Here is an 18,599-nt window from a genome sequence, read left to right on the forward strand (position 1 = left end):
WTTCACCTTTGTTTAACTAGGCAAGTCAGTTAAGAACAAGAACAACATTTTTACCTTGTCAACTCTGGGATTCGATCTCGCATCSTTTCGGTTAYTAGTCCAACGCTCTAACCACTAGGCTACCTGCCGCAATCATGTATAGTCCCTAATCAGAATACTTTAAAAAGGTTTTATAAAGTTGAACATGTATTGAACACCCTAGTTGTTGACCTATTGAACCCTCCAGGAATGTTGTTCAATGTAATTTCAGAAAATTAAAATCCATTTAGAATGCAATTAAATAGTGATGGACCAGTACATACGGCCTGTAGGAATAATTAGACTAGTGTTAAAACATCCATACCATAGTATATGACAGGAGACACTCAGACAGCATGCCGGAAACGATTTCACAAGGGGGTAATTGGAGAATCAGTGTATCAATGTGCGTAAAAGCCCGGGCTCCCATTTGCTCCAGAATTCTACGAATTTGCACCTGACGTCAGMAATGAACAGAAGCATCATGCTGTTAAATTCATTCAGTACGGTGTTTTGACAAAGCAAGTCTAGTAGGCTTAAGAAAAGGTGGACAGGACTGATTTCGATGAGTACAGCCCAATTCACAGACAGGTGCTATGCCACATTCGCAAGGACCGTTCACTGTTATGAGCGCTCAGCATTTCGGAGACCCGTGTAGTTTATTGTTGTGTCTGCGCATATTTGACAACCAATTGAATTACCACCTGGGTAACGGCACGGCTGGACATGACCAATGTGGTATTATGGAGGCTAAATAACAGCATCTTCAGGTAACTTCCCGGGGCTTTCAAGCAACATACCTTAAATCCAGCAGCACACTGACAAGGTAAGAACTTGAAATAGCCTTTACTCGTCTTGTTGCATGCGAAATTATTGAAATTGGGATTCAATAGTTCTGTAGTCTCGAGTTTAAAAAGCTGAATATGCACGAGTTGGTATCGAATTATTTTTTCATGTCAATAAAATAACTGTTTTGCTGTTCATTCAAGCACCACTGGGGCTGATGCTTCTCGGGAATAATGATCAAATTGAGCTCTGATCCTGAAGTCTTGCACTACTAGACCGGGCTATATGCCTCGAATAATAAACCAATCCAGGATTCCACGAAACATTTGCAAAAATCTGAACCACAGAGTTTTGTTTTGTCAGGATAGCCATTAATAAAAATAAAGACCCCACACAATATTAAATATCACTCCATATCATCTCAGTTCCACTGAACTGAAAAAAATCTAGGCGGTGGGATTAAAGTTATTCACAGCAGGTGTGACAGAATAAACTCAGCTGCAAAACTTTAAGACCCATCAAATCCGAGTTARCACATACCTGCAATTAATTACCTTTCAGAGTTGACGTTCTTGCTTTTGAACGAAGCTAAATTGTATCGTAAGTAAAGACATTTCAATTAAACATCCTCAGGGTGACTGATTTTAAAGCAGTGTTCTAAATTAAGCGTTATGGTCTTGTGGAAACCCTACACTTTACATTAAATATCCAATTGATAGAGTAACTGCATTGACTTGTGTCAAATAAGTCCATCGAACACTCATTTGGGGCGGCAGTGGTTAGAGCGTTTGACTAGTAACCAAAAGGTTGCAAGATCGAATCCCGGAGCTGGCAAGGTAAAACTCTGTCGTTCTGCCCCTGAACAAGGCAGTTAACCCACTGTTCCTATGCCGTCATTGAAAATAAGAATTTGTTCTTAACTGACTTGCCTAGTTAAAGGGGGGAGAAAAATGTAGAGCCTGGTTCAATCAGATGCGCTTGCAGTTAGTTGTCAAATCCATAAACYGCTCCCGGCATTATACCTAAGTGGACATTGCCATTGGCTGGGCAGTTGCATTATTAAAATAAATCCAATGCATCCTTGTTTACAAGTTGAACACAGATGTGTAATCTACACCTCAATTAGGCTGATATAAATTAATTATTTCGTTTAATGATTTTCAATTTGAGCGTCATTATTTCTATAGGCATATAACCTACACGTTCTCGTTCTGAATTTCTAACGCGAGTGGGAGGGTGTGACTTCATTAATCACAAGAGCAGCTGCTCGCCGATTGGAAAGCTCCTCCAATGCAGTTCCACATCCCACACCGCCAAAACATCAGCTATGGGGGTGTCAGCTATTGCCTGTTAAAGAGCAGCAGTAAAAACTAACAATATATACAGGTGGGTGCCAGTACAGAGTCAATGTGCGGGGGCACAGGTTAGTTGAGGTAGTATGTACATGTAGGTAGAGTTAATTCAAGTGACTATGCATAGATGACAACAGTGGTTGTGTTAACATGTGAACTCTAAATTGAATACATGTGAAAATATGGTTTCACATACAGAGAATTGGATGTACTCATATCCTATCCTGCCACTCAATGCCTTGCAACAAAAATAGTTCCTAGTTATCTTTCTGTTAACAATGCAACTCATATAACACTTTGGTGATGTATGGTCATGGATGTTCTCTGATTTACTTGCATGCAACACTGAGGGGGAAAAAGGTGAACTTGCCAGTAAACCTCATAGTACACCAAGGTGAAAACAGACTGGACATGTGAGGTATTCAACCTTTCTTGGTATTTGGTATTTTATTAGGATCCCCATTAGCTGTTGTGAAAGCTGGGGTGCATACAACATGAAACACATTACATCACTTCTTTTATAAGAAACAGTCACTCTCCTCAACTCTTAGCCAAGAGAGACTGGCATGCATAGTATTTATATTAGCCCTCTGATTACAATAAAGAGCAAGACATGCCGCTCTGTTCTGGGCCAGCTGCAGCTTAACTAGGTCTTTCCTTACATCACTGGACCACATGACTTGGAGGATGAATGGATGTAGATTTTTATGTAGTCAACATAAAAATTGTTTTGAATTGTTTTGATGTAGTCAACTCCACGTATTGGTGAGAGAGAGGGTATTGATCATGTTCAGTACACCTATGTAACTCTTTCTATTCTCTTCCATTTCAGATGGGGGCGTTTGCGAGCATTGACGACATTGCATTCCATTCAAACATACCTGTGGCAGCAGATATAACAGTAGCCATAGTGTACGCAGTGTTTGGTAAGTAAGCTCTCTCTTCAAAAAGGATTCACTTACACCCCCAGTTAGCCACCTGTGACGGAAAACAGAGTCACGCTGCTTTAATTCAAATAAATGTACTGTAGGCAGAAACGAGAGGATGAAGCATCTTATTGTACTGTAACATGACCTACTCTATCAGTCAGCTTCCTGCTGTGAGGATAATTCTGCTTCACCTGAGACATATTCACCAACTCAACATGATGCCAGACTATACAGTGGGACTAAGTGTGTGTGTGTAAGAGTGTGGAGGGAATCTGTATTCCCCAAGACACACAGAAATACACGTGTGTCTCATCTTGGCTTCTGAAAAGAGAGGGCGTTAGTTCTGTCGATGGTTGAGTTGTGCGCCAAGGCCACAACGCTGTAGAAATCTTACCCAGATTGACTAGCTAGCTTTTCACAAGGCTTTGATCTTGAAAGCATTACTGGAAACTTTTCATATCTAATATAGAATATAGCATTAAGCTCTGAAGAGATCTGATATAACATCAGTGTCTCTGAACACTTCACTTAATATTGCTTCTGAACACTGGGATTTTTATTTATTTCAAACATGTTCCTTAACTGTACTGTTTTTAGGCATATAAATATAATTACTAGAATGGACATACCCCCAGACGATGGACATTTGACAGTACATCCATTCCTGTTCTAGTATTTTTATTTCTACGTATGTATAGTTGAAGTTGGAAGTTTACATACACTTAGGTTGGAGTCATTAACTCGTTTGTCAACCACTCCACACATTTCTTGTTAACAAACTAGTTTTGGCAAGTCGGTTAGGACATCTACTTTGTGCTTGACGCAAGTAATTTTTGCAACAATTGTTTACAGATTATTTCACTTATCACTCACTATCACAATTCCAGTGGGTCAGAAGTTCACACACTAAGTTGACTGTGCCTTTATAACAGCTTGGAAAATTCCAGAAAATGATGTCATGGCTTTAGAAGCTTCTGATAGGCTAMATGACAATTTGAGACAATTGGAGGTGTACCTGTGGATGTCTTTCAAGGCCTACCTTCAAACTCAGTGCCTCTTTGCTTGACATCATGGGAAACTCAAAAGAAATCAGCCAAGATCTCAGAAAAAAATAGTAGGCCTCCAAGTCTGGTTCATCCTTGGGAGTAATTTCCAAATGACTGAAGGTACCACCTTCATCTGTACAAACAATAGTATACCAGTATAAACACCATGGGACCACAGTCTTGTTACCGCTCAGGAAAGTAAGAACCTTCTGTCTCCTAGAGATGAATGTACTTGTGCGAAAAGTGCAAATCAATCCAGAACAACAGCAAAGGACCTTGTGAAGATGCTGGAGGAAACAGGTACAAAAGTATCTATATCCACAGTAAAACGAGTCGTACATCGACATAACCTGAAAGGGCGCCCAGCAAGGAAGAAGCCACTGCTCCAAAACCGCCAGAAAAAGCCAGACTATGGTTTGCAACTGCACATGGGGACAAAGATCGTACTTTTTGGAGAAATGTCCTCTGGTCTGATGAAACAAAAATAGAACTGTTTGTCCATAATGACCATCGTATGTTTGGAGGAAAAAGGGGAGGCTTGCAAGCCGAGGAACACCATCCCAACTGTGAACCACGGGGGTGGCAGCATCATTTTGTGGGGTGCTTGCTGCAGGAGGGACTGGTTCCACTTCACAAAATAGATGGGTTCATGAGGGAGGAAAATTATGTGGATATATTGAAGCAAACATCTTAAGACATCAGTCAGGAAGTTAAAGCTTGGTGCAAATGGGTCTTCCAAATGGACAATGACCCCAAGCATACTCCAAAGTCGTGCAAATGGTTAAGGACAACAAAGTCAAGGTATTGGAGTGGCCATCACAAAAGCCCTGACCTCAATCCTATAGAAAATGTGTGGCAGAACTGAAAAGCGTGTGCGAGCAAGGAGGCCTACAAACTGACTCAGTTACACCAGCTCTGTCAGGAGGAATGGGCCAAAATTCACCCAACTTATTGTGGGAAGCTTGTGGAAGGCTACCTGAAATGTTTGACCCAAGTTAAACAATTTAAAGGCAATGCTACCAAATACTAATTGAGTGCATTTAAACTTCTGACCCACTGGGAATGTGAAGAAATAAAAGCTGAAATAAATCATTCTCTACTATTATTCTGACATTTCACATTCTTAAAATAAAGTGGTGATCCTAACTGACYTAAGACAGGGAATTTTTACTAGGATTAAATGTCAGGAATTGTGAAACTGAGTTTAAATGTATTTGGCTAAGGTGTATGTAAACTTCCGACTTCAACAGTATAAGCCTCTAGTTGGTGTCCTCAGCTGTGTCTGTCTCTGTGGTAATTCTCACAGCAGGCTACTGAGTGGTATCTCTCTCTGGTCTGCAGGCATGTGCTCTCTGTTTAGCAACAGCACACTGCTATACGTCTCCTACAAGAAGAAGCACCTGCTCAAACCTGCTGAGTTCTTCATTATCAACCTGGCCATCAGCGACATGAGTCTAACCCTGTCCCTCTACCCCATGGCCATCACCTCCAGCATCTACCATAGGTACTGTACACACCTGTTTACACTACATAGCCAAGCCTAGCAAATATCTACCACAGGTACTGTACAAATAACAGTGAAATAAGGAAGTACCCAGGTCTGGTACTGTATGCAATTTTACACTCAAGTCCAGCCAAGCCAAGCTGAACTGTGCTGACCTGGTTACTAATCCCACTAGAACCTCCTGGAAAGAATCAAGTGAAAAGGAAATGTCCAGGCCAGCACAGTGCAGTTCGGTTCAGTATGAAAGACACCTTACAGTACTGCCAAGCCACAGTAACAGCCTATTGGAGAGGAAAGGCTTCACATGTGACTGGCTCCTGTACTTCAGACAGAGATGGAGGAAACGGTAGTGTTTTGACTGAAGGCTTTGATGTCTAACGCTGGCCATGTGCCACCACACTGTGTTAAGGCAGATTAGTGAAGGTGTTGGGTGTGTATTAAACTCTTCTTTCCAATTGTCAAGGCTCAATTAGCGATCTGGTTTGGTCGTGTGGTCACAGGTGCTGTTTTATACTATACATGGAGTGCTAAACAAATGACTAGTGTTCCATCTGACTCTTTCTTTCTGTCTCGATCATTCTCACATTCAATTTCTTCCTCCTTTTCCCCTTTCACTCCCTCTCGCTCTCTACCCCTCTCTCTCCTCTCTCAGGTGGCTGTTTGGGAAAACAGTGTGTTTGATCTACGCGTTCTGCGGCATGTTGTTTGGAGTCTGCAGTCTGACAACTCTCACCCTGTTGAGCATGGTGTGTTTTGTGAAAGTATGTTATCCTCTCTACGGTAAGTTATCAAAGAGCCTGGCCCTAGTCTTGCCCATGGAATTGACATAGGATTAGTACATTTCAAAACTAAGTGGGTGACTTTTGATTTATTGACTGAAAATTTAAGAACTAGATAATTCCACAGTGACCGAACACTCAGCCACTGCTTTGATGGCTAATGAGTCTACTAGCGACTAGCCGACACTCAATTAGTGTGGCTTATGATGTTGCCAAAAAATGGTGATATTCAGTTTTAAATTCTGAGAATGTCCTTTTTTGCAATCGTACTGAAAAATTGCATCTGCTTGGATGTTTTAGCCAAGACACACTTAACCAATTTGAACAATTGTTATTCATTGCTGTTCTTTTGAAATGTGGCCTAGTATGTAATATAATGGGTTAGTTATCCATATATTTAGTAAATCCCATGTGCACTATACATATCCAGGCCTGGGAATTAGGAAATAACCCCTCGGAGCATTAAACAGTTCAGAAAAATGTGTACTTCTCAAAATATTACCCTATGACATGTTCACTTTGAGAAACATCATGTTCCTCCGCAAATCCACCCCAGAATCTCTAATGATGACCATGCTACCCTATTAAAGGTGCAATATGCAGAAATCATGTTGCCACTCCCTGGTTGCTAAAATTCRAATGGTTTGCCTAATTTCATTTTATGATAATCATTGCACCATCTAAAATGCTGTGAATATATATTTTCAATAACCCAAAATATTAAATATTCAGCTGTTTGAAGCCGGTGTACAAAACTGAAAGTAAAAGACACTAAAATGAAACAGAAAGCATAGAAAAGATGGATGGATTCTTAGACTTGTTTTCTATGCGAATGACAGATCTATAACTCACATTTTTATGTGAATAGGGTCAGGTCACCAAAAAAGTTACATATTGCAGCTTTAAACTGACTGTCCATCTCCCCATCCATCCATCCAGGTAACCGGTTCAACCCCGTCCACGGCCGTCTACTGATAGCCTGTGCATGGGCTTGGGCCCTGGTGTTCGCCTGCTCCCCTCTGGCCCACTGGGGTGAGTATGGTCCGGAGCCCTACGGCACAGCCTGCTGCATCGACTGGCGCCTGTCCAACCTGCATCCCGTGGCCCGCTCCTACACGGCGGCGCTCTTTGTCTTGTGCTACATCGTGCCCTGCTGTGTCATTGTGGCGTCCTACACGGGCATCCTGATGACGGTCCGAGCCTCCCATAAGGCCATGGAGCATCACGAGGCCCGGCAGACCAAGATGAGCAACATCCAGGCTGTTATTGTGAAGGTGAGCATGGTGTGGTCTCACAGGGGTACTGTAAAGCATGCTGTGACAACTGTTGATTTTAAAAAGGGATAAATACATTTGATTGGTTGATCCATTTTGGGAAAGTAATTAAATTGCCTATTGTATACTCACAACTAGGGCCACTTCATGTATTGTAATAGGAGGTTTGTAGTTGGACAGGGAATAGGAGAATGGCACTATACAGATGTATCGTGTCCGGTCCTGTCTGGGTTAATGTTTTTATTTCACCTTTATTTAACCAGGTAGGCTAGTTGAGAACAAGTTTTCATTGTCATAAATAGGATGTTCAGTCAGTACGCTTTCAAGACATTCCCTCATTAATACTGCAGAAAATGGCTAACAATAATGATGCTTCATTTTGTCCTCCCTTTTTGCTCTCTCTCTCCTGCATTACTGTGTTCCTGTAATCACCCCATAAGAGCTTTATAAGAGCACTCATCCTCTCCGTCCTGTACAGTATGTGCCAATAGAACACACACACACACACCTTCCCCTTGCTACCAGCCCTGCTTCAGGGGTGACGGCCCCTGCTCATCCGTTCATACCTGTGATTATTGGTGCAAATCTTATAGGGAAACACACTGGCTGGGGACCCTTCTCCGAGGCTTGATTCCAACGCTATCTGCATATTAAAAAGAGGGTCCAGGGGTCAGAATAAAACTAATTTGGAGGAACAAAGCGATAGGAMAGATCTGCTGGGAGAATCTACTAGCCATCCAAATCAAAAGCATCTCAGAGACAGGGGACTCTTTGTAGCGCTCAGCCCCATCGCTCTCTGTTTCTCTCTCCAAAAGTAATCTATATTCTTCAGCACTGGTCAAAAATGGCTAAATCTCCAACCTTCCATTCTTAAGCAAAATTCTGGATCAATTGGTTTTCAAACAGCTACATTATTTAAGTGACAACTGTATTTTAGAAAAATTCCAATCAGGTTTTCGGGCCCACCACAACACAGACAGCCTTAAAGTGGTAAATGATCTTAGAGCCAACACCGATGCCAAACAGCTCTCTCTCCTTGTACTTTAAGTGCTGCATTCGACACTGTTGACCATGATGTCCTTCTGGACAGACTGGAGAGGTGGGTTGGCCTCTCCGGTCCTGTTCTAAATTGGTTTCAGGACCTGTTTTTTGGTCACCCTTAATGAACATAACTCAAATGCATATTGCATGTGGCGTTCCACAAGGTTTGATTTGGGGTCTGGTACTGTTCAGAAAGCACAGCATTAATTTTCACTGCTACGCAGACAATACACAACTTTACATTTCTGTGTCACCAGAGGATTTTAGCTCCACGGATAAATTATTAGACTGTATATGTGATTTAAATACTCAAAGCTTCTCCAGCTAAATCAAGACAAGACTGAGGTACTTATTGTTGGAGCCAAAGCASAGGGAGAGTCAGGCCATGTCTGGTCTACCCAAGAAAGCTATTGGTACACTGCAAAACATACAGAATTCTGCAGCATGGGTACTGACCAAGACAAGATGGAGAGCACACCGGTTTAAGGTCTCTGCACTGGCTGCCTGTGAGTTTTATAATTACTTTTAAGATTCTCCTACTGGTTTAAATCAATCCACGATTGTGCTTCCCAATACATGTCAGACATGCTTTTACGTTACAGTGCATTCGGAAAGTCATCAGTCCTCTTGACTTCCTCCACATTTTGTTACAGCTTTATTCTAAAATGTATTAAATCGTTTTTTTTACTCAATCTACACACAATACCCCATAATGATAAAGCAAAATCAGGTTGACATTTTTGCAAATGTATTAATAATAAACTGAAATATCACTTACATAAATATTCAGTACTTTGTTGAAGCACCTTTGACAGTGATTACAGCCTCGAGTCTTCTTGGGTATGACGCTACAAGTATGGGATACCTGTATTTTCAGGTCTCTACAGAGATGTTCGATTTTGTACAAGTCGGGGCTCTGGCTGGGCCACTCAAGGACATTTAGAGACTTGTCCTGAAGCAACTCCTGCGTAACTCCTGCGTTATCTTGGATGTGTGCTTAGGGTCATTGTTCTGTTGGAAGGTGAACCGTCGCCCCAGTCTGAGGTCCTGAGCGCCCTGGAGCAGGTTTTCATCAAGGATCTTTCTGTACTTTGCTCCATTCATCTTTCCCTCGATCCTGACTAGCCTCCCAGTCCCTGCAGCTGTTGAAAAACATGCTTCACTGTAGGGATGGTGCCTGGTTTCCTCCAGACGTGACGCTTCACATTCATGCCAAAGAGTTCAATCTTGGTTTCATCAGACCAGAGAATCTTGTTTCTCATGGTCTGAGAGTCCATTAGGTGCCTTTTGGCAAACTCCAAGTGGGTGTCATATGCCTTTTACTGAGGAGTGGCTGCCGTCTGACCACTCTGCAACACTCAACCAATCAGGCCTTTATGGTAGAGTCGGTTGTCCTTCTGGAAGGTTCTCCCATCTCCAAAGAGGTCCTCTGAAGCTCTGTCAGAGTGACCATCGGGTTCTTGGTCACCTCCCTGACCAAGGCCCTTCTCCCCTGATTGCTCAGTTTGGCCTAGCGGCATAGCTCTAGGAGGAGTCTTGGTGGTTCCAAACTTCTTCCATTTAAGAATGATGGAGGCCACTGTTCTTGCAGACCTTAAATGCTGCAGACATTTTTTGGTACCCTTCCCCAGATCTGTGCCTCGACACAATCCTATTTTGGAGCTCTACAGACAATTCCTTCGACCTCATGGCTTGGTTTTTACTCTGACATGAACTGTCAACTGTGTGTCCTTAGACAGGTGTGTGCCTTTTCCAAATCATTTCCAATCAATTGAATTTACCACAGGTGGACTACAATCAAGTTGTAGAAACATCTCAAGGATGATCAATGGAAACAGGATGCACCTGAGCTCAATTTTGAGTCTCATAGCAAAGGGTCTGAATACTTATGTAAATAAGGTATTTCCACTTTTTATATATTTGCCAAAAAAAATCGAAACCTGCTTTTGCTTAGTCATTATTGGGTAATGTGTGTAGATGATGGGGGGGGGGAAATATTTAATACATTTTAGAATAAGGCTATAACAAAATGTGAAAAGTCAAGGTCTGAATACTTGCTGACTGCACTGTGTGTATGTGTTAATTATTTTTTTATACATATATTTATTTATTTTTATAGTTGTCTAAAATTCACAAGATTTGATAAACTCACATATGCTTCTATAACTCTCCTCCCCTTGGAATGAGCCGAAACAACAACAAAAAACGAATCTCCAATATGGAAATGTAGAGTCAAAATAAATTGAGCCAGAGTAACACACTGGCTGAAYGCAAAACTTATTGACTGCTCACCCTCAAAGCTTTTACTTTTTTTATTTTTATTTTTCCAAATCTGTGAACTAGGCCATTTATTAGGTGTGAAAAATACTCCTCAGCAACCCCCGGCCATGCCGTGATCCATACAAAAACGCTTCACCTATATATTTTTTTCTCTCTCCAWCCAATCAATGGCAGTCAGGTAGGCTCTGATGTCCCTTGCTTTAAACCTTGACGTTAAAAGAATCTCAATGGCCTGTTTCAATCATTTAATCCTTGGGAGTCAGCCAGTTGGGTATGGAGTGCAATCTGCCAATAGACCTTGTTGAACTGTTTACATTTCCACTTCCTTTCCTTCCCCCCTTTTCAATTCTTTCTTCTCCAGCTGAGTGTCGCTGTCTGTATCGGTTTCTTCGCAGCGTGGAGCCCTTATGCCGTGGTGTCGATGTGGGCAGTGTTTGGACACATGGATAACATCCCACCTTTGGCGTTCGCCGTGCCTGCCATGTTTGCCAAGTCCTCCACCATCTACAACCCCATGATCTACCTGCTGCTCAGGCCTAACTTCCGCAGGGTGATGTACCGAGACCTAGTGAGCCTTCGCAGGGCCTTTCTGAAGGGCTGCCTGTGCTCCTGCTCCCAGGGCGCTGTGGGGAAGTACCACTCCCACTCCGTGGTCCGGGTCGGCCTCCAATCGTTCTGCAGACGTCCGGGCCACGGCCAGTCCTGTTCCCCCACCTCGTCCGCCCGCCAAGCCCTCGCCGGGTCCAGAGGTTGCACTAGCGCCTGCGAGAAGTGCAGCGATGCCTTCGAGTGCTTCAGACACTACCCAAGAGGTTGCCACAGCGGCACCAACATCCCCAGCTCCTCAGCCAACGTTTACGCACCTCAGGATCAGCTCTCAACAGAGCCCCAGCTGCAGTCAATGACGCAAAAACAGATGCGGAAGCAGAGGCGGCAGCAGAAAAAGCAGGAAGCGTGTCATAAGAAGTCCCTGCGAGCCACCATGCACGGCAAAAGGACCTCGGAGATCGACAACCTTCAGATCAACTTGGAGATGGTGCCGGGACACGCTAAAGTTGCCTGGCCCTAAAATGTTATATATTAATTCTGGTTTTATATATATTTTTTTTTACATCTCTGGTATATATTTTGCAGTTGATATATAAATAAATTCCATAATTTAAAATATGTTTTCTGTCAAGGTAGACAGTGACTCTTTTGTTAAAACATACTACTTATTAAAAACCTGGGTTGTCCCTCGGGGATTCATGTGGGCTGGAGGAGATTACAGTGGAAYAGAAGTGAAGGACCTGATGGATTGGGAAGAAAACCACAGGTACAATACTGTTTTCTGTGTGCAGTAATAATTGGTTGGACACATGACAATGGAAAGCCCAACCAACTTTGACATCAGTCCAACTTCCTCTACACCCCAATTCAAACCATTGTTTACACTTTGCTAATGCAGGTACATGGATGCTGGAGTTCTAATGTAGATAACAGGTTGGTTTAGTACAGCGTGGCTTTACTCAACATGAAACTACATTGTTGTCTGGATGTATAAGAGGTAGATGAGAGAGAGATAATCAAACATATGTATATACTGATACTTTTCAAGAGAAGACAATAGACGAGTGAATTCACTACTCACTCAACATTAAAATAACTAATTCAACAACTGTGTATAAAAGTGCAACACAGAGGAGGGGAGGGCGTGAGCAAGGCAATTAAACAAATACAAATTGAGCAACTGTAGATAGTCCAATTCAAAGTGAACGAGAGAGTGGGGAGGACAAAACAAGCAGAAACAGATGTGTTTTCTGGTATTGACTCATTGTGTGTGAAAACTGGTTGTTAAATATGCATGACAGTCATCTGCATGGGATGTCTTCCATCACACAGGTCCCCCAAAAAAATATCTACCAAGATGTCGATTCCCTCCAATCCTGTTACAAAGCAATTGAACCTTCCTCCCGTTTTCCACAACTGAACTAACTTTGCCATGCACCTTCTCTCTCTGGCTAACTATTGAAATCTGGTGTTTTAATCATTCATTTAATTACTAACTTCCTATTTGAGAATATAATGATGCAAAGATAAAAAATATTGTTTTGTAGTCTTGGTTAAAGTAAACAGTTGTACTTAGAGTGAATAATTTGGGTCCAATTGAAACCATGTTGATTTAAACAACCTTAAAATTGATGGATATAATTATTGGGTGGAAAACCGACGCTAATCCACGCTTGCATTAGCTGATCTATTCATCAGTCATTCATGCAGAGATTAATTTGCTCCTGTTTGTGAAGGGAATTCATGAAAGCAACAGGCTCCAGCCTTGATTAGAATATTAGTATTACAATATGGGAAGGTTGCCAGAAAACATAAATCAATGTCTTTAAACAATGTGTTGATCTTATCGCTTACTTATCCCTAATCCTTTTTAAAACATTCAATTAAAAGTGTTTCACAGCAGCAGCCATGTGGTGGTTAGAGTTGGTCCACTGAGGTTGGATAGATCTGGGATTGGGTGAGTCCGACCCCCGAGGAGAAGCTTCTTGAACACAGCAGCTCTATGGTCTTCTCATCTCATGCATCTGGGCTCTACCCACGTTTATTTTGCTGTCTGAGCAAACTATTTTATAATCTGGGCTCTACCCAAGTTTCTGTTGTTGCTGCCTAGGCAAGCTAGTTAATCTAGGCTCTACCCAAGTCCTGTTCTGTTATTGCTGACTGGGCACACTAGTTCGTCATTAGGGGCGGGGCCAGGAGTTTGTCCGTGACAGGAAAAACAATCTTGTCCCCATGTAATGTAGAATGAGAGATCCACATTTAACACAAGTGTTAGTGTTAAATAATTGTTAAAGAACAAAACCCAATATCATGCAAAAATTCATTTCCAGTAAAGTAAATGTTTTCTTCACTACAAGGACTGAGGTTTGTTTAGTGAGTCATGGACTACAAACCACTAGATTGCTTCAGACGTGAGCATAATTATGACAAAACTCACCTTCCTGGAACAGACTTTATTTAACAAGACAGTGAAAAGTGCCACCACCAGCTCTTTTTGAGATGCCTCTCACACACATACGAGTAAAAACACATACGAGCACACACCATAATAAACACTTCACTGACACGCATGTCCAATAGCAGACATGAACCTTTTACTGCAGTGTGCTAAATAAGGGTCACAGGTTTTGTTGGTAGTCTTAAACAAATCTAATTTGAAACAAAAGTATACACCTCACACACATGGTTATGGGCTTACAAAAAATAACTCCTTGTACCATGTCAAATATAGAGTTGAAATGTATTCAATTTTGAGTTTGCATCCCGATATTACACTTGTATATACTTTATCACAGACGACTCAAATAAAACAAAACTGTTTGACATAACACTGGCATTTCAGTGTTAAAATGTTTTATTAGTTATGAAAAATATGAATAACATTCCACCCATGAGGCCACTAGGTCATTTGACTGCAGGAAAGGCTATGGCAGAAAATAGACCTGCAATGCATGACTCCTGATCTGTATTACAAACACACTACAACAATTAATTTAAACTAGCCTAGAGACAGAGGATTTAATAACAATGGCTCATTGGTAGACCTCTAATCTGTCGAATAGGTAATTGCCTCAATTCATAAGCATTCATATTTCATTTGCCTTACACTGGGAGAAAAAAACGTCCATGGATGGATAAGAAAATACCTGACTGGCAGCTGTATCTGGATAAAGAGTGTAAGGTTGGAGTCCTCCGGTGCGGCTAGTGGGCCATGATTATGAAAGGAACCTGGCAGGGAATACATAGTCTACTGTCCTCTAGCAGAGAGCAGGGCGACAGCAACAACGTCTATATTGGTCACATGCTTGTTGTCTGTCTACTTGTCTGTTCTGTTCTTAGAAAGCTACTTTACATGGTGTAATTTTGTACTAATGCTGCACCGACCCAAATAATCAACGTCTCTAATTTGAATGATTGCACGATTAGTTTAAATCAGAGTGCGTTGGTGCTGGGCTAGAACAAATGGCTGCACATCCATAGAATTAGTTCCTATTATTTCTATGTGCACTGACTGCAAACCATGTAGCTCTCCTARACCAAGGTCAATTATACTAGCAGAATTATAATTACAGAATTCCACTCCTTTGGTGCTGATACATTTTTTCCAATAATTCACATTTTTTGTTGYGGAATGAATATTTTCTTGAAGTAGCGAACTGGCACAAATTAAGATTCTATACCTTTTAGTAGAGTTCTCAATCAGCCTGATTTTGTCCGGTCCGAACCAAGCCCGGTGAGTTGAATGCAGCCTGAGCCCCGGTCCGACATTACATAAAATAAATAAGCCCGGACCTGGAAAAAAAAGCCTGCTTTCTAGAAAACAGTATATTGATTTTAAACTTTTGTTGAGAACAATGCAGCAGAGGCGAGTGGCAGCAGAGTGAGGAGACAGCCATTGTGCCAAGAAAGAACGCAGAGCGAGGAAAACTCACTTTCGTTATAGTCAACTGAATGATGACAATATTGGAATAAAGTAGGCTAATGCAATTGAAGTCATGTATCAAATTGTTGCTTACTAAAACTCCCAAAGTCATATCCAACCAATATACTAATTTACAGCAAAGTCGTGTGTGGTTACCTCAGAAGCGTTTTGGTTGGGCCAGCGCCATCGTGCTGCTTTGAGACAAGCATGCAGACTCATCTTGATAACCAAAATCTGACATTGATAGATTTTTCACCGAATCTCCTTTAGGATATTTGGTCATAATTAGCCTGGCAAAAAAGTTGAGGTGGGTGCTCAAGATCATCTTTATTCTAGCTGGCTCATACTAGCTRATCAGAACATTTTATTAGCATGTTATGTAGTTTTTTTATTTTTTATTTAATCTTTATTTAACTAGTCAAGTCAGTTAAGAACAAATTCATATTTACAATGATGGCCTACACCGGCCAAACCCGGATGACGCTGGGCCAATTGTGCGCTGCCCTATGGGACTCCCAATCACGGCCGGTTGTGATACAGTTTAACAAGTGGATTTTGCTCTTCCCTCACGTAGTAGCCAGATTGGACCAATCGGCCGGCAAGATAAGACCAGTCGGCGAGCCAGATAGGGTCGGCTGGCTGGCCAGATAGGACCAGTTTCAACTTCAAATCAAATTTTATTTGTCACATACACATGGTTAGCAGATGTTAATGCGAGTGTAGCGAAATGCTTGCGCTTCTWGTTCCGACAGTGCAGTAATATCTAACACTTATTCTAACAATTCCCCAACAACTACCTAATACACACAAATCTAAAAGGGGTGAATGAGAATATGTACATGTAAGTATATGGATGAGCGATGGCCGAGCGGCATAGGCAAGGTGCAATAGATAGTATAAAATACTGTAACACGTGATAAGTAATGTAAGATATGTAAACATTATTAAAGTGGCATTATTTAGAGTGGCATTGTATAAAGTGACTAGTGATTTGGTCTCAATGTAGGCAGCAGCCTCTCTGAGTTAGTGAATGCTGTTTAGCAGTCGGATGGCCTTGAGATAGAAGCTGTCTCTCGGTCTCAGCTTTGATGCACCTGTACTGACCTTGCCTTCTGGATAGTAGCGGTGTGAACTGGCAGTGGCTCGGGTGGTTGATGTCCTTGATCTTTTTGGCCTTTCTGTGACATCGGGTGCTGTAGGTGTCATGGAGGGCAGGTAGTTGCCCCTGGTGATGCATTGTGCACACCGCACCACCCTCTGGAGAGCCTTGCGGTTGAGGGCTGTGCAATTGCCGTACCAGGCTGTGACAGGCCCGACAGGATGCTCTCGATTGTGCATCTGTAAAAGTTTCAGGGTTTTGGGTGACAAGCCAAATTTCTTCAGCCTCCTGCGGTTGAAGAGGCACTGTTGCGCCTTCTTCACCACACTGTCTGTGTGGGTGGATCATTTCAGTTTGTCTGTGATGTGTATGCCGAGGAACTTCAAACTTTCCACCTCCTCCACTGCTGTCCCTTCGATGTGGATAGGGGGTGCTCCCTCTGCTGTTTCCTGAAGTCCACAATCATCTCCTTTGTTTTGTTAAAGTTGAGTGAGAGGTTGTTTTCCTGACACCACACTCCGAGTGCCCTCACCTCCTCCCCGTAGGCTGTCTCATAGTTGTTGGTAATCAAGCCCACTACTGTTGTGTCGTCTGCAAACTTGATGATTGAGTTGGAGGCGTGCATGGCCACACAGTCATGGGTGAACAGGGAGTACAGGAGGGGGCTGAGCACATACCCTTATGGGGCCCCAGTGTTGAGGGTCAGTGAAGTAGAGGTGTCCTACCTTCACCATCAGGGGGCGGCCCGTCAGGAAGTCCAGGACCCAATTACACAGGGCGGGGTTGAGCCAGGGCCACCAGCTTGATGATGAGCTTGGAGGGCACTATGGTGTTGAATGCTGAGCTGTAGTCAATGAACAGCAGTCTTACATAGGTATTCCTTTTGTCCAGATGGGATAGTGCAGTGCGATGGCGATTRCATCGTCTGTGGACCTGTTGGGGCGGTATGCGAACTGAAGTGGGTCTAGAGTGGCCGGTAAGGTGTAGGTGATATGATCCTTGACTAGTCTCTCAAAGCACTTCATGATGACAGAAGTGAGTGCTACGGAGCGGTAGTCATTTAGTTCAGTTCTTTGCCTTCTTGGGTACAGGAACAATGGTAGCCATCTTGAACCATGTGGGGACAACAGACTGGGATAGGCAGCGATTGAATATGTCCGTAAACACACCAGCCAGCTGCTTTGCGCATGCTCTGATGATGAGGCTAGGGATGCCGTCTGGGCCAGCAGCCTTGCGAGGGTTAACATGTTTAAACGTTTTACTCACGTCAGCCATCGAAGGGGGGGGGGGGGCAGTCCTTGTTAGTGGGCCGCGATGGTGGCACTGTTATCTTAGAAGAGGGCAAAGAAGGTGTTTAGTTTGTCTGGAAGCGTGACGTCGGTGTCCGTGACTTGGCTGGTTTTCTTTTTGTAGTCCGTGACTTCCTGTGTATTCAACTGCTCGTAGTGAACAAAAGTTCAGCACTCACAGCGAATGCAGATACAGCCCGATTAGGTAGATGGGGCATGCCCACGAACTTGGTTCATGGCGTTGTTTACTTCAAACAAACCAAAACATAGTAATATCAGAACTTCTCTAGGGATTYTTTTGTTGTTTGTTTTTCGCTAACGTTTCATCATGCACATGTGGTGTGTCTGGCTGTGCTAATTACAAACAAGCGCAATTTTTTTTTTTACCGTTCTACCTACCAGAGATTTAACCAGATGCTGTCAATGGTTTGCGGCTATGAAGCTTATGGTGAGCAAAGATTATCAGAGGGATTTGCAGGCTGAATGGATTTTAGACATCAGCTGAGAAGTAATGCGATTCTTTACCATCCTTAATGTTTTTTTGTTTTTTTGTGGGTAGATCAGCTTTAATATTGCAAATAGATTGTGTCTTCCATCAAAGTAATTGTCTGCATAATTTCCAATTCCCCATATATGTTTTGTAAATATACAGTATATATCAAATATTTATATTTATAAATATATTTTCCTTAATTATTTTTCCCTAACCCTACCACCCCTCCCCTAATTGG

General features: G+C 42.4%; 1 protein-coding gene and 1 long non-coding RNA gene across 4 annotated transcripts in view; one reads left to right on the plus strand and one right to left on the minus strand.

Moving 5' to 3' along the window:
• LOC139023449 (uncharacterized) overlaps positions 1–18,599 on the minus strand; it is a 763,591-nt gene that overhangs the window by 239,464 nt on the left and 505,528 nt on the right. The gene's annotated exons all lie outside the window — the stretch shown is intronic.
• Positions 481–12,137, plus strand: LOC111957240 (opsin-5-like). Of its 3 annotated transcripts, none has more exons than XM_023978018.1 (6): positions 481–844; positions 2,989–3,082; positions 5,473–5,635; positions 6,288–6,415; positions 7,354–7,688; positions 11,371–12,137. In XM_023978018.1, exons 2-6 carry the CDS (start codon positions 2,989–2,991, stop codon positions 12,076–12,078), a joined length of 1,428 nt encoding a protein of 475 aa, XP_023833786.1. In that variant the 5' UTR covers positions 481–844; the 3' UTR covers positions 12,079–12,137. The 3 variants fall into 3 exon arrangements, with proteins under 3 accessions (XP_023833786.1, XP_023833787.1, XP_023833788.1); XM_023978019.2 differs by lacking the exon at positions 481–844 and adding an exon at positions 1,343–1,404; XM_023978020.2 differs by lacking the exon at positions 481–844 and adding an exon at positions 2,047–2,190.

The sequence above is a fragment of the Salvelinus sp. IW2-2015 genome, linkage group LG32, assembly GCF_002910315.2.
Source record: "Salvelinus sp. IW2-2015 linkage group LG32, ASM291031v2, whole genome shotgun sequence".
NCBI lineage: Eukaryota > Metazoa > Chordata > Actinopteri > Salmoniformes > Salmonidae > Salvelinus > Salvelinus sp. IW2-2015.